Genomic DNA, 16,245 nt, shown 5'->3' with positions numbered 1-16,245 from the left:
GTTGGGATCAACAGTATCACAGGCCTGCTCAACACAATTAAATAGCAAATACAACATTTAAAAAAAGCATTCATTGCTTGGCACAAAAATCTGTTTTCATGCACATTATTTTTACCAGGGCTATCTTTTTATTTATGTCACCAGATCATTGACTCAACTCAGATGTATCAAAATAAAATAGCCAATGACAACTTCTTCACATAAAAGGCTTGTTATCTTGCCATTCATTCTGGCACACTGTTTTTTTCTACCAAAAAGCTTCTAAATGCATCTCTCAACTTCGCCATCCCTAAAATGTTCATGGTTCACAGGTCTGGACAGATATTTTTGTTGATTTTACAGAAACTTTGTGAAAAAAGGGCTTATCTCTCTTCTTTTTTTTATTCAGTGATCATCCTTAAAAGACAAAAATCATACAGGTGTTCAGTGACTGCTTTAGTTAGGCTGGCAGTCCGAGCTCAATCTGTAGGTAACTTTCTTACATAAATGCATGCTGGTAAACATTCAGAACTGGAATCAGTACAACACATTTGGTTTGTGAATGTGAGGTCACTGAATGTTGTCATCACTGAGGTCACTGAATGTTGTCATCACAATTGCACTGTTCTGTGAAAAGGCTTTATATTATTCAGATGTCCTGCTGTGTCAGTTCACAGGATATTTTTAGAATTGCAAGGAATATGATCTGTAGTGAAAGAGCATTTATTGAAGTCTTACCCAGTGTATTCTACAGACGTGCATATGCTGTGGATCATATACCCTCATTATATCACCACTCTCACCTTTTGCGAAGAAATGTGTGAGACATATTGTGGCTAGACAGCAAGTGAATAGTGTATACTTCTTAAACTAATAATTCCTTAGTCTTTAAAATGACAGTAAAGCAAGCATCAGAATGAACAAATCTGAATAAAAATCAGAATGAACAATAGCAGGTACCAACTACTGACCAATACCAGATAACAACTATAGGATTGTCATCAAACTGCAAAATTAAAAATTCTTATGATCATTGAAGTTGAACTTTAAAATTCCAGTGACAAAAATTTATATACATATTTTAATAACATAATTTGTTAAGCTAAAAGGCTTGCATAGTTCTGAGAAAAATTCACTTTAATTCATAGTGCTTCATATACAACATGCAAGTAATAAAGTGATTTTAAAAGTTTGCTTCCAATAAATTAAAAAGTTACCACTTATACATAGTTAAAGTAAAATAACTTATCAGAAATCTTGTGGCTTTATTTTTCTTGTGCTGATTGACAACTAAATAATAATGGTGTGACCTGCTTGCTATCACAGTAAATACTGGAAAAACTAAGATCCCATTTCAAGGTTTAAATTATTAGTGTAATTAAGTGGGACTATAGAATTTGTAGGTAGAAAGTCATGCTGGGTGAGAACTAACCAACTCTCTCAGATGAATAAGCAGTTAATAAAATACATTACAGATACATACACAGAATGCCAACCTCTCTTTCTCATGTGTCCACATACCCTTTTATACTGGTCTAGATAGAAGCTCACAAGACCTGCAGTTACTGCATTTATTCAGATATAATTTCCATGGTGGGAGACTTAAAGCACTTATTTATACAAGACAATGTGGTAAAGGAAAATAGCAAGATCATCATTTGTTGCTGTTTTGAAATTTTTAGAATATTTTTACACCTTTAAGCTTTTCAGGATTGTTCATAACACTTCTTCATACTCAGTGTTGTCATTGTCAGCTGCAGTTAGTTTTCATTTCACTACAGTTTCCTTTCAGTTCTCTCCCCTTCTAATTTTCAGAGGCTAGTTCTTGGATCATATTGCTGAGGTTCTTCTTGAAAGGCATCTCAAAATCGGGAAAGTCTACCTCCCACCCAAATCGTTCACGCCTTAAAACTTTTTCATGAATGAGTTCTTCTGTGTTACGTTGCTTGGTCCATACCTTCAGGGGTGTGTATGTGATGTCTTCCTGCTCTGCCATCCCACCAGCCAGTGCTGATGCTGCACGCAAGATGGAACCTTTCCGATGTCCGGTGAGCTCGCCCATTGCAGTACTCTCCTTTGGTTTGTGAGGCTGGATAAGACAGAAAATTTAAGGAACATTGCACAGATTTTCCCTTTCATAAATATGTGACTCAAAAAAAGGACAGAAAAAGCAGTTCCCCAAATGAAACTGAAAGTGACATTTCCTAGAGCATGCTGTCAAAAGTTAACACCTGGAAAACAAAAAAAGCAGTCAAATGTAATGTAAGTCAGTCAACCATAAAGCACAAGAGTGTCACTTTCTTCTGCCTTTACTTGATGCGCTAGATCTCCCCAGTCACTAGGGGCACTTGTTGGGCGCTTGGCTGCTCCTCCTTTTCCTCCTTTTCCTCCTTTGCCTCCTTTGCCCCCTTTCTTTTTCTTATCATCAGTCGGCGGTAGTGTGTCCCATTTGCGCTGAACAATCTCCAGAACTCGCCAGTCTGCCCAAGCTTGAGCAATATCAAGTGGAGTCATTCCTGCGTTGGAAAATTATGTCTATAAGTGATAATTGTGGTGATCATGTTAGTGTTGTATTATTCTTAGTATGTTCACAACACAGCAAATTCTCATCTCAATTTTTTAAAACCCCAAACAATAAAGAAAATAAATAAAAAATTTTGTAAAGAACATTGAATAATATCAAAAAACAATAAATGAATCGACATCAGACAGTTAAAAGTTAGGAAACCATGCAGAACAATATACTGGAATACAGAATATTTATGAATAAGATACATTACTTAATTTTATATAAATTATTTTAATGCTTTAATTGTGATCCAGTCTTCCTTTAGTTAATCTGCATGATGTCTCATGAATATACTTGAAAACTCTGGTCTAACATTACAACCAATCATTTTCAGCAAAGATGACACTTTCACATCTACTTTTCCCTTTAAAAAGCAATTTCTATTTATGATGTTATGCATCTAAGGATAAAAATCTACGTACTCCTCATTTTCAATCTGTTTTTATACAATTCTTAAAAGAAAACTTTACACTGGACAAAAGCAGCTCAACCCAGCTTATTGACCTTTTTTGTTCTCAGTCTGTATTTTCACTCCCAGGTCAATAAGGTACTTCACAACAGCTTCTCGTGAGCTCTCTATGGCTCTTGTAAGTGGAGTACCACCATTCATAGTTGTGGCATTGATCTCTCCCCCATGGTCAATGAGGTACTGCACGATGTCAAGCTGACCGGCATGGCATGCATGGTGCAGTGGTGTCCACTTGAAGTTGTCACGGGCATTGATCTGTGCTCTAGGGAAAAGTAAAAGGATTGATCTAAACAAATTTCCTCTATCTCACTAAGAAAAATTACAGGATGGTATATTCAAGAATCTTTGTGAAAGGTTCAAATGATGCTAGTAATAGCTTTTTTTCATATATAGATTTTACTCAACACTAGGATACTGCCATGGTATGTTGTAGATGATGCAATGAAAAAAATTGTCACATGATTTTTGAATATTTTTTTAATGCATGAATGTAACTGCCACATGGGAAGTGATGCACATAAAAGCTGAACCATTTCCCTACAAGTTACTTTAGTTCCCTTGGTTTCAATTTAATTTGGGTTCTCGTCTTTGGTTTTATAGGCTGACATGTAATCAGAACTTGCTTTTTCTTTTTTTTTTAATTATCCTTTACCAGTTTTAATAGCACTCTAATATCAGCAGATTATAGACCTACCCATTATCTACCAAGTATTTGACCATTTCAAACTGGCCTACAGCACATGCTGTCATAAGTGGAGTTTTGAAGAATTTATCACGAGTATCTACATGTACCCCACGTTGCAGTGCTGTTTTCAAAGAATCAAAGTCACCATCCTTGACAGCCTCATTGAGATTAATGTAGGTTTTTTCTGGATGTTGAAGATACCATGCTGAGTCATCCTGTAGATATAAAAAGACAAAATTTATTCAGCTTTGCATAAGGCATCTTGATCTTAACACCTACCAAAGCACATTAAATGCACTAGAAAGACCAATTCTACTACTGACACATGGATGTTTATTACTTCAGATCACCAAAAGGTAAGAGAAAATAAATATATTTTATGAAGAATGCCAATGAGAAGCATTGAGAAAAAAATAATAATAATTTACAATGGTTTTTTTTGTTCGTTTTTTAGAGTGGTTGGGGATGTAGAAAAAAATAGATGGCATAAAAATGAATGAAAAGAAATTTATTGTAAAGAAATGAAAGAACAGATTATACATAACTCAGAAAGAATAAAAACAGAAAAGAGGTAAATTAAGGAGTTAAATCCTGGGCAGAGAATCCAAACCTGCAAAGGGTGTGCAGGTGGATGATCTCGATCAAAGCGCCCTGTATCTGTAAAATGGATGTGGTGTGGAATAAAGATCTCAGGTGGGGCTCCACCATCCATCCTTGGTCCCTCGTCTTGCGTGCAGATGGGCATCACAAGCTTGAACTTGCCCCCTTTCTTTCCCCCTTTCTTGCCTTTCTTTTTTTTATGTTTTCCTTCAAAAGCACTTTGAAGAAAGTTTTTATTGACCCATTTTTTTGCTGCGATGAAGTCATTGTAGTCAATGTTTCCATCCCGATTTTTGTCATGCAAGGTGGCAAGCTGTTTCAGACAAATATACAAATTGTAAAATCCACTGGTTGATATAAAGTTAAATGACATAACATTGACAGGTCATTGCTCTAGTCTTACTTTAGTGACATCACATTAATCTTGCACCACTCAAGCTTTATGACAGGGGCAGCATACATGAATCAAGTGATGTTTGATAAGTTAATTTTACTTGCAATGAAGTTAATTCTTGTTGTTGTAAGAAGCTTGAAGTTTTGGTGTTTACTGCAGTCATTCATGATGATATATATACTTTGCAGTTTCTCCCTATAATGTGCGCAGCCTGAGGACCACTTTATGGCCATAATTTAAATGAGGTCCCTTCATCTTAGTGGCATGAGGGGACTAGCACACCCTGTTCTTTTTCTCTTTTCTTTCTTGTAGTAGAAGATTTTTATTGTGTTTGGTGTCTATTGAATACACATGATCTGTGCTTTTAGTTGTGTTTGCCTGCTACTGTTCTGGACTGTTTCCCTGACTCTGTGCCCTGTTGCTGTCTAACAGTCTCAAATGTCATATCCGCCCCCTGTTACTCGCAACATTTTCCCCCATTGCATTAGATTCAGGATCTACATTAATCCTCTGATCTCTTATCTACAATCCTGCCTCCTGCATCATTCATTTTTTTCAATACCAATTGTTGTGATGTTACCTCCACAACAGTCATGTATGTGCCAAGAATGGATAACTATAGTTGTTGTTGCTGCGACCACTGTCACTATTCGAACCATTGAGATTACAACAACTACAAATCACAGCTGCAAGTCTAAAGACTGTCAGAAAAGAAAAAAAGAAGTCTAACAAGGAATATCTTAGTAGTGGTACTCAGCTGAAGTGACTGTGTCTATGCTGATGGCATTCACTTTCTTCTGAACATGAGAAGCTATACTAGCTGTGAACACAATGAACTCTTTGTTTTGAGACTATTATTATTATATTTTGTGTGCATCCTGGTCACTGGTCAATGTCTATTCAGGAACATACAGCTGGAACTAAAGCAGCTAGTATGATTATTGCCATATATAAGGTCATATGGTACATTGCAAAAAACAACCACCTACCCAGATGTGCTCACACATTCTCAGATTCAAAAAAGAAAAGACTGAGCACAAAAATATGTGCATACAAACACATAGAACCACATTCAACAGAGAATGGTTCATATCCTTACCCTTTTCATCTCCTCTTCTTCAACAGGACCTTGAAGGCCTGTAATGGTATCAATAAAATCATCTTTGGACACAATACCATTACCATCAGGATCAAACTGTGTCATCATCTGAAGAATCTTTTCTTTCCTAGTCATCATCCAATCATAGAATGCAAGTGTCCATGGCTCATTGTTTTTCCCCACCTGTGGAGGAGTTTATAAACGTAGCAACTTAAAGTTATGCTTGAGAAATTTACAACAGCATAAATCGAAGTTGTTACTTTTATTATTGTTGTTGAAGAATAAAGAAGGATAAAGGCTGAAGACTAAAGGCTAAAAACTCAAGACTGAATAGCTGATTGAAAGTTCTTGATTTATGACTAAATGAAGATGATGAAGTTATATGTATATGCTATTCACCTTGCCAAAAGTCCTTTCTGCCTTGCGCACTTCTTTCGAAGCTTCCTTATGACCCTCATCTTTAGCTATAGAGCGGGCTGTAGCTCCTTCTTTGTTTTTAGACTTTGGATTACATCCTTTTCAAAGACAGTCACAATGCAGCTACAATGAGGCAGTTGCAAACGAAATCAGGACATCACAGCATTTACAAATGAGCATAAAACTGTTACTACATTCCAGGAGGAGGGCTGGTGAGTATTTGCTAAAAAAGTCTTTTTAAAATGGTTTCTTTCTGATTGAATTTAACTTATAAATTTCTTGGGAAAAAACTTACTTTTTTAAAAAAGCAAAATAAGTTCACAAAAACAAGCCTACCCACCCTACTTGCCCATAGTAGGACTGATACATGCCAGACTAATCATAGTTCAACAAGAAAAAAAGCACTCTCCAAAAGACTCACCTCTTTGTGACAGGAACTTGCAGCACATTGCATGGCCTCCTTTTGCTGCCAAGTGAATAGGAGTGTTTCCTTCCTGATTTGTTTGGTCAAAGTTGGCACCATAGCCACTCAGGACCTGCAGCACTTCTAGGTGTCCTCCACTTGCAGCAAAATGAGCAGCATGATTTTTGCGCGCGTCAAGGGCATTGACATCTCCACCCTTCTCCAAAATGGCTTTCACAATTTTTGCACTTCCACTGCCTGCTGCTGCCATTAATGCTGTGTTTCCACTTTTCTAGTCAAGATAAATATGAATTTCTGTGAATTCACTAATTTAGTTTTTTATTTGACTACAATACACTAAGACTAGGAAAACAGTTTAACGAAACATGCAAGTAGAAAACTCTGAAAAATAATTGAGGAACTAATTAACTGAACATTAGTGAATTAGATTCTAATGAGGCCCAAAGGCATAAAACTGATCATTATAATGACTAAATATCCACAAACATATTTCACTAAGCATATTAATAAAAAAGCAAAAAGTAGAATATTATTATGGATTATAAAATTGTATTACAAATATTCATATATTTTTCTTTTGAAGGAAAACTAATTACCCAAAACACTTGCATAAGCCTATAGCTGAGATAATTCATCTTACACAAATCCTATTTTATGAAAATGTGTTGAATATCTCATGTAACTTAGCCTGGGAAAAGATCAGAATAGGAAATACAGTTTCTGCTGAATGGATATAGATATTTCAGAGTTTACCTTGCTAAACTTTAAAAAATTTTGAAGTGAAGATTTTCCTTGCTAAAGGCCTAGAGGCCATAGGGGCATGCATGTAGTTAATTGTGTCTATACGGCATGACATGTAAAAGGTTGAGTCCAATCATCTCCTTTCACCATTTTTACCTCTCCTCATAATTCACATCCCCACTCCTGAAGAGCAGTGATGGGTGGCAAGATAGAGTCCTTTTTTGTTATATCATTATACTTGGTCTGCTATTATGTATACTCAAATGCAATTACAGATGTTAGCAATAGACTATGCATGATTTCATGGTATATGACTAATATATATATAAATAAGAAAACTGCCAGTTCTGGGCATTACCACCTGCATGACATTTGGGTCTGAACCCTTTTCCAGCAATTTTTGGCACAGCTCCTCATTTTCTGCAGCTGTTTCACAAGCTAATGTTAAGAGTGGGCAGCGCATGATTTCATGGTATATGACTAATATATATATAAATAAGAAAACTGCCAGTTCTGGGCATTACCACCTGCATGACATTTGGGTCTGAACCCTTTTCCAGCAATTTTTGGCACAGCTCCTCATTTTCTGCAGCTGTTTCACAAGCTAGTGTTAAGAGTGGGCAGCCATTTCTGGCAATGTTGTTGACGTCAGCCCCTGCAGCCAGGATTAGCTCTAGACATTTGGCGTGCCGCTGAGTGCTTGTGATACAGTAGAAAAGAATACCTAAGAAAGAGAGAAATGTCCACGTTTGTCTGGGAAGGAAACCAAGTGTGTGTGAGTGAGTGAGAGGGGAAAAGAGAGCAAGAAGCAAGAGGTGATGGAACATTTTTTCTAGTACTTTTCCATTTAATACAATTACATAATTTTTTTGTAAATATTTATTGCAATGTTTCAATTTTCATTGTCATATTATTAATTTTGAAATCACATAACATACAATTGAATGCAGAGATAAGTATAGCTGTCCATCACTGTAATGCATGGATTTTCAGTCTCTAACAGCTGAGCTTTTAATTATTGAAAGTGACCCTTTTGGGTTTTGATAGTTTTAGGAAAATTATTAATTACAGCTGAGCAGCATGGCTTTTATCTCTGCAATATGTACAAATTGGAGATAAATGTTTAAAGAAGTATGAAAAATTACAAATTTTTAAAATCTATGAAATTAAAAAAAGAATGTGTCCTCTCCTAAATGTTGAAAATACAGACCTTTGCCCTGTAGGTCAACAAGTGTCATATTGGCCCCAGCTGCTATCAGCTTCTCTAAACATTCATAATTTCCAAGTTCTGCTGCACACATAGCTGCTGTGCGTCCCTTCAAATCCATAACATCAGGATGTGCACCAATATTAAGAAGGAACTCAACCATATCAGGATCATTAGCTCCTGCTGCTATAGTCAAAGCTGTGTTACCTAAAGCGACAAATAATGGATAACTCAGCCAAGATAATCACAGTCAGCCTTTTGAGACATATTTTGGATTTACATTAACTGTGGTTTGAACGTAACAGCCAACATCAACAATAAGATTTCTGGTTTAAAAAAAAAAGAAAAGTGAACTCTTCTTTTCTTTTTAAAAAGTAAACATAATGAGAGAATTAATAGCAAGTGACCATGAATGAATAAAAGCACATAAACCCTTGCTATTTTTTAAGAAAAACATGGTTTACAAATACCATACCCTGATACCTAGCTCTTACTTTGTCTACTTTTTAGCCTATGCCAAGTGATTTAATGCTTTCTCACCTTCATTGGGATCAATGTAGTTGATAAGATGTGGAACACCTTTCTCTGAAAGTTTTTCTATCTGTTTCTTATCTTTTAGCCGCACACACTGCAATAATTTGCAGATCTGCAAAGTCTCCAGCCTTGAGATTGTTTTTGGCATGTTGAAAGGAGGAGGCTTCTTTGGTGTATTAAAGACTGCTGAACAGTGTATTGTAGTATTCTCTTAATGTTATATTTAAAATCTATCTTCCAAAAAATGTTACTTTCAATTCTCAATAATTAAAAAAAAAATTGACTTGATTAACATGTGATAACTTAACCCTTTACAATTCTTTCAAATATGTATAGAAAGAAAACAGTTTAACCTGTAGGCAAGCAAGAAAGACTAAACTGTGCTAAGGTTAAGCTACTTCCTAGTACTCATATATTTTTAATATCAAGAGTGTTTCTAACCAAGTTACGTTAGAATATACTTGAACAAACACAAAATGTTTAAAAAAAATTCAGGTGAGCACAAAAAAAAACAAAACTGAGATCAATAATAATGATACCAAATCAACAGTGCATCTTGACTTCCATGAAATTAAGTTAAATTTTTTTCATCAGTGTGAATGTGGTTGCCTTTTCTGGAAAACTATGCCAGCTAATAAAATGGTATCCTTGTGATTTAAGTGTTTACTAAAATGTACTATAAATGTTCCATCATAAATTGGTTATGGTGATATGAAACACTGAAATATGTTTGGCATGTAAGTCTATATTTTCTAGATTTTCAAAGTTGGTGGAGATTGCAAGATTACTTCATTATATTGGTTGTGTTCTCTCAATGTACGTATGCATGATTTGTTTCACCCAACTAACCTATTTGAGTTTTATTGTCAATCCTAAATTTTGAAAGCCAGATTTTTTTTTCAAAAAGCTGCCCCTGTCTCCCAACATCCTTGCTGCATTTGGCAACCCTGTCTCCGAACTGGGTATGTTTGTCACTTCTTCGTATTTATATGAGTAAAAATGATGTAAAGAAAATGCTTAGAATTGACTTGAACACTACATTTGATAGTATGATACTCAAAATAAATGAATAATTATCCCTTACCTTATCAATAAATGATTATATCTTGCAGCATATTCATATGATCTAATGTAGTGGCAAAATCGAAATGATTCAAGAGTGTAACTGTGGCCAATTATTTAAAAAAAAATCAACCTGCGATACACCAATTTGCGCGGCTCGATGAATTCAGAGTGGTAAATTGGCCCATAGGACTATTAGATCGTCTCCTATGATTTCTGGGATGTCAATAATGCAATCTACATCCCATGGCTGCTGTTCTCGCCATTTTGCCAAGCTACTTGGTGACCAAGGATACCACCTTGGGTGACACCTAACTTCCGCGAAGGGCGGCTAATCTAGTGCTACAGACGTGCCTGATCCTCTTTAATTATTGAAGACGACAAACACTTTGGAGCCAAACGCGTGAATGTCAGAGATTTCCCGGGAGTTTCATACCGTTAATTATAAATGCGCCCTCCCCCCTTTCATTAGAAAAGAAATCTGCTGAAGTAGACAACTGTTTGACCAAGCCCCTGTTGATGATTAATATTAATATTTCAACCGAGCAAGCGTCCTAGGAACAATTTTAAACAATAATAATGAACATTTTTACAGCACTCTTCCAATGATGCTCAGATTGAGCGGTTTACAGGTGTGATGGACATATCCATAGAAACGGAATCGCTAACACCATGCTCCCATAGTCGCATGTAACAGAAACACTTCTTCATACACAGTGTATAAATACTGTACGGACTACGGACACACATTCTGCATGCTCATTGTCAGGACAGGGTCGCAGCAAAGTCTCTGTTATGAAAAGTGCGTCTTGAGTTTGGTAAGAGAATCAGAGTGACGAAAGCTGACGGGTAGTCTGTTCCAAGTTGATGGGGTTTGGTAGGAGAAAGACCGCTGGCCATATATATACGTCTTTGCTATTACTGGAATTCGAAGATCGAAGTCGTTTCATCAGATGAGCGAAGAAGTCATAGCATAGTAACAGTCATAGCAAACTATTAATAGTTTAGCTTATTAAGGAAGCAGTCAGGTGAAAGATGTGTGCTTCGAACAATTAATGACGATTAGAACTATATAGTGCCTTTGTCATCAGTATAGGACCTGCGATATAAATATAAATCTGCAGTTTTACAGGATTATAGTTAAAGGAAAAGAGTAATGTACGAGGTCATATTTGTGTATTCTACCTTTTATGTACTCGCTGTTACCCATGGCTCTGAACAATATATACACAGCAAAGTCTGGGAGGGGGAGAATGAGAAGAGAGCGAGCGAGTAAAACAGCCTTACACCACGAACTTGTATTACTGGACTGCTGGCAGACGACTTTTTTTTTTCAGTTAACTATTAAAACGAGGCATGCTACTGCAAAGCTTCCGGTTTATTCACATTTCAGATTAACTACTAAAGCGAGGCATAATACTACAAAGCTTCCGGTTTAGACAATTCTTTGTTTAGGTTCGCTGAGACTAACAGCGGAGAACTTCGCAAGAGGCTATGCGTTGGTCTTGGCAGACAGACCGCAATCCACCTGTACACGACCGTGCTTACGCCACTGCAGTCCCTCGATCCTTCTTTAGTGACATTCGGCAGCGTTTTTAATTTTTATAACCCCTTAGATCACGAGGATCGTGGCTTTGCCGGAGAAGCACGAAGAAGGCGATTTTCATTACTTTTATGGCAAAATTCAAGGTTTCTCCTTTCCCAAAACGTATAGGTTTCTTGGTCTAATGTTTACCTGAGAGCAGCAATAATAATAATAATAAAAAATTAAAAAAACAAACTTCACCCACTGTCGTCTTCACTTATTAACCAGTCTTTGTAATACTTTAGTCATGCCCAGACGGTTAATCTGACTTGGTGCAAAAGCGCATCGACCGTTGACAGCCCGCCAATAAACGGGAAATCAGTGGTACACTTGCCAGTATGCATGTCTATATAATTATAGTATTGGTAGTACCGGCCGGCTTAGTGTACGAATAGAAAAAAAAAAATTAAGTATTGGTACGAAAGCTTTTGCAACCCATTCCTTTGATCACAGACTTCATAAAGTACAGAACTCTGTAATTGAAAATTAAAAAAAGGGGGGCTGTTTGAGCTTCCCTCCCCTACACCGTTCATTCTCGCCAGTGTAAGCTCTTTTCTTTACTCGGCGCAGAACAGTAACATCTGGTCATTAGCTCTTTGATGACGGTACAGAAAAGCACTGGAGCTTCCTTCCTTTCAAACGTGCATTAAACTTTTCCACGTGCACCAATCCTAAACACAGCTGTTTTTCGATTAGTTTGTTCTGTCGATATCCCCTTGTTGATACTTTTCATTGTTACCTCAGTGTCCTCATTTTTATAGCTCTGTTCCTTCATGTACATATTTTATTAAATCAAGTGTTGAGTGCACACTTCTATTTGAGGGTGATTCTGGACTTTATTAATCCTTAACATTTATGTTGAAAATCTGTAGATACAAATGTTGCATTAACAGCCTTTGCTGCAATCAGTTTTAATGATACTTGTTGCAGAGATAAGGCTAACCAAACTTCAAGGAATGTTTTGTAGAACTAAATTCAAAATGCTGTTAATTTCCCAAAGCTGCTGAGGACTACTTTCTTCTCTGCCATATCTCAAGAAAATGTTAAAATAAAAATGTTAACGTTTCCTGCTGGATTTTTTTTTCAGAGCTGTAACAACTGAGCTGACAACATCCAATCTTTTCAGCAGTGCACAGAAGCATGGTAGAGAAAGATGAAAACGTGCATTGGACTTGAGGAGAAGCCATGTAGTTTGTTTTGAATTCGAAATATATTTACATCAGTCCCATGACTTTTCAGACACATCTTGTAGATAATGCTTTCTCTTATAATTTGTGAAGAAATGAATTGGGTGAATAAACTGCTATTAGTGCCCATTTGCAATTTAACTACACATCATTTACCAGGATTTTCAATGCCATGGATTTGATACGAGAGTCCATACAGAGATGGTTCTACTTTATTAGTTTAAATTTCATGATGTTGAAGTGCATCATTCATCTACATTCTTCAAAGTCTGTCAGAAAAGAAAAGTTCCAAATCTGTCACTTTGATACCATGTTTTTCATTTTCACTCACTCTACTGCAATAATGTAAATTTCCCTTTCATGTCTTTGAGTTTCAACAAAATATTCAATAAAAAAATGGTTAATTTTTAACTTAGAAGATTTGATGAAAACCAATGTTAGGGTAATTTCTCTTAATTGCCATCATTATCAAAAGAGAGTGCTTACACCTGAAGGTCTTTCTGTTGAGACACAACAATCAGTTCAACAGGACTGTACATGATTTAAGACCCTACTAGATTTCAAATGCTGAAGATAAACACTTGATAATGAATAAAACTACTCTTGTTTTTTAGGGAAAGACATCTTTCCAATGATGGTCAGGCACGGTATAAGCCCTCCAATAGTAATCAAAAGGGTGGTGTAGTACATAAACATGTCTCTTGCTCCCATCTTCTGCCACACCAGCAAGCCATCATCACGCTGTAACAAAAGCAAGTGTACTTTACTATTTGTCGGACATGACAACTTAAAAAAGCATTAAAACAAAAGAAAGAAATCATATCATCACATCAACCTGTGTTACATGTATCACTCTGAAACCTGATAACATGCCTTTGCTGTTTCAGCTTCATATTGCTTGGTTGACATGATGAGCTGCAACAGTCTTACTTCATACAAAAATAAAGAAACTTCTGTCTGAACAAACAGATTTTTCTTTTAATTTTTAAAATTAAGAATGTGAACATGACTATGAAAACTTATAATTCTAGTATATTCTCATTAAATATTTTACGTTTTAATTTTGCAAAAAAACTCACGCAGAAAACATTTTGCAATTGCTGTAATTTCTTGTAGCGAGCATTTGCTGGCACCACACCCAGTGGCTTGCCAGATGCAGCTGTTGCAAGTCTCCGCACAATAAGCTGGGAAAACATCTTGAAGCAGAGAATTTTGTATCAATAAACAATTTTTGCATTTATTGTCACATATCATATGCTATCAACCATACACTTTTTAATTATTTCATGACATGATGCGGTGGACATGTGCATTCAAACATGCAAATGATATAATACAGAGGGTCTGGCAGAACATTATCTCACTTCAGATGAACAGTTGGAAACCTAATATAGAAGTGCCTATGTGTTCGTATTAAAAGGTGATGACTAGTAATATGACTTGTGCATCAATAACCCATTTTGCAACTGGTTTATAGGGAACAGTTAGCACTTTATAAATGTTTCACATATCTGAAAATTTAGAGATGCATACAGCAGCGATGTGATATTTACATCTCTATACTTTCATTTCTTAATTGTTTAGTATTAAAACCATGTGTGGAATAACACATTATGATTCATTGTCTTGTGAGGCTTGTTTCACTTGGTGTATATACTTTATTTTCCTGGTTGTACCTTTATAAACATTTTGTTCCTAGTAGTTATTTTACATTGTAGATACGACCCTTCAAAAATATCAATTCCATTTTAAGACTATTCTTAAAGCAATAAGCGTGATTTTATCGCTCAATTCTAAAAAAAAAACATGTATTACAATGCCAAACTTTTAGCTTATGGCGTAAAGGAATGGTTTAACATAAAAGTGGGAAATAAGTAGTACATTATGGTGCCTGCTAATCAAGCAGTCATTCTTTGCTAACTGGGTCCATCTGGCCTGAAAAGTACACTCACATTCGTAGCCATCAAATCCACTCTTTCCTACCATTATGTGCCATATATAAAATTCATTAATCCTAAGCAGTGCGTATGAGAGTGAACACTTAACCTATCTGGCAAGGCTGACTTATTCATTGTTGAGTCATGGTGTATCAAAGTAATGTAGAATGATGCCAGATGCTTCTTCAGAACTATATAAATGTGGAGCATATATTGTACTTTTTTGTGCACATTTATTATTTACTTATCTACCATCTGATGAGTTTATATTACTATTTGTAAATATGATCTTTTACATGATATATTGAGCGGTATCACCCTTCATATCATATGATATGGCCTTCTTATATGCATCTTATGTTCTTCAGTTTTTACAGCAAAGGTTCTGATCTGTTTGTTTAAATAGTAAACAGGTTAAGCTGGGATTAATCACATTGCCAGTCTGAACTTGTTTCATTTTCGCAATAGACCTAGCAAAGCACAAAGTGACTTGAATTATAAGTGATACTACCTTTGCAAAGAACTATGACAATTTTTAAACATACCCCAGTTCTTGGTCAGCAAATGTCACCAATTAGTCCTCAAAAATAAGTAAATAATTCTAATAATAATGTGCCACATCAAAATTTAACTTAAATCATATAGATAAGCACAATGTAAGAAATACAGGTAATATGAATTATAGTTTTTTAACATTTTTATATTATTTTAATGGTGACTTTTTGGAATCATTCTCTGCATATACTGTGAACAGTGTAACCTGTTTATCTGCATGACAGTTTTTAGATGGTTGATGAAATGAAACATCCCTACAGTACACTAGGATTTATTACGCTCTATTAAAGGAGAACAGTTACACGTGCAGTGTTTGATAAGCAAAATAAATATTTTGATAAGATACTTTATTTAGGTTTGTTTGATTTTTTACAACATAAATTTGATGTTCTGTTTAGTTTTCTGAGCATGCATTTGAAGGTTCCCTTGGAGTAATTTACAATTTTCTGATGAGTTTCTTCATATTTTTAAAAATAGAATTTAGAGGTTTGAATCATCTCAAATACACTATATCATTTAGTGCATACACACACAAAATGTAGTACTATGAGAGCTGTAACCGTATGCTGAGAAAGTAACCAAGTAAACAAATTAGAGGAGAAACATGATGATGATGTCGATTTGTAATTTGCAGGTATCCATTCAGAAGAATGCTCAATGCGCAGAAAAAACAAAACAACAACAACAAAAAATAAATAAAATAAAGTGAACAAATATACAAAACACCAGGAAAGTAAAAAATATAGACAGGAGTGTTTCTTGGTAGTTTAAGACTGGTTAACATCTCCCTAAACCTGGATA

The 16,245-nt window shown here is 35.7% G+C and overlaps 1 protein-coding gene and 1 long non-coding RNA gene across 5 annotated transcripts; both read right to left on the bottom strand.

Annotated features, from left to right (window-relative positions):
• Positions 1-1,536: 1,536 nt before the first annotated feature.
• LOC112571234 (ankyrin repeat and EF-hand domain-containing protein 1-like) lies at positions 1,537-10,490 on the bottom strand. Of its 4 annotated transcripts, XM_025250103.1 has the most exons (13): positions 10,203-10,490; positions 9,125-9,304; positions 8,588-8,791; positions 7,928-8,101; positions 7,739-7,761; positions 6,634-6,907; positions 6,195-6,310; positions 5,796-5,978; positions 4,313-4,615; positions 3,712-3,917; positions 3,053-3,279; positions 2,281-2,495; positions 1,537-2,068 (listed from the first exon to the last, which is right to left on the bottom strand). In XM_025250103.1, exons 2-13 carry the CDS (start codon positions 9,264-9,266, stop codon positions 1,784-1,786), a joined length of 2,352 nt encoding a protein of 783 aa, XP_025105888.1. In that variant the 5' UTR covers positions 9,267-9,304; positions 10,203-10,490; the 3' UTR covers positions 1,537-1,783. The 4 variants fall into 4 exon arrangements, with proteins under 4 accessions (XP_025105888.1, XP_025105887.1, XP_025105889.1 ...); XM_025250102.1 differs by lacking the exon at positions 7,739-7,761 and having other exon boundaries at positions 7,905-8,101; XM_025250104.1 differs by lacking the exon at positions 7,739-7,761 and having other exon boundaries at positions 7,905-8,101; positions 9,125-9,301.
• Positions 10,491-13,253: 2,763 nt separating this feature from the next.
• Positions 13,254-15,457, bottom strand: LOC112571238. Its single transcript, XR_003100776.1, has 3 exons — positions 15,435-15,457; positions 14,032-14,148; positions 13,254-13,693 (listed from the first exon to the last, which is right to left on the bottom strand). It is a non-coding gene; the product is annotated as an uncharacterized LOC112571238 (long non-coding RNA).
• Between the last annotated feature and the right edge of the window lie 788 nt (positions 15,458-16,245).

This window comes from Pomacea canaliculata, linkage group LG8 (assembly GCF_003073045.1).
Source record: "Pomacea canaliculata isolate SZHN2017 linkage group LG8, ASM307304v1, whole genome shotgun sequence".
Taxonomy (NCBI): Eukaryota; Metazoa; Mollusca; class Gastropoda; order Architaenioglossa; family Ampullariidae; genus Pomacea; species Pomacea canaliculata.
Note: the sequence above shows the minus strand (reverse complement) of the source record. Positions and strands in the feature narration are given on the sequence as shown.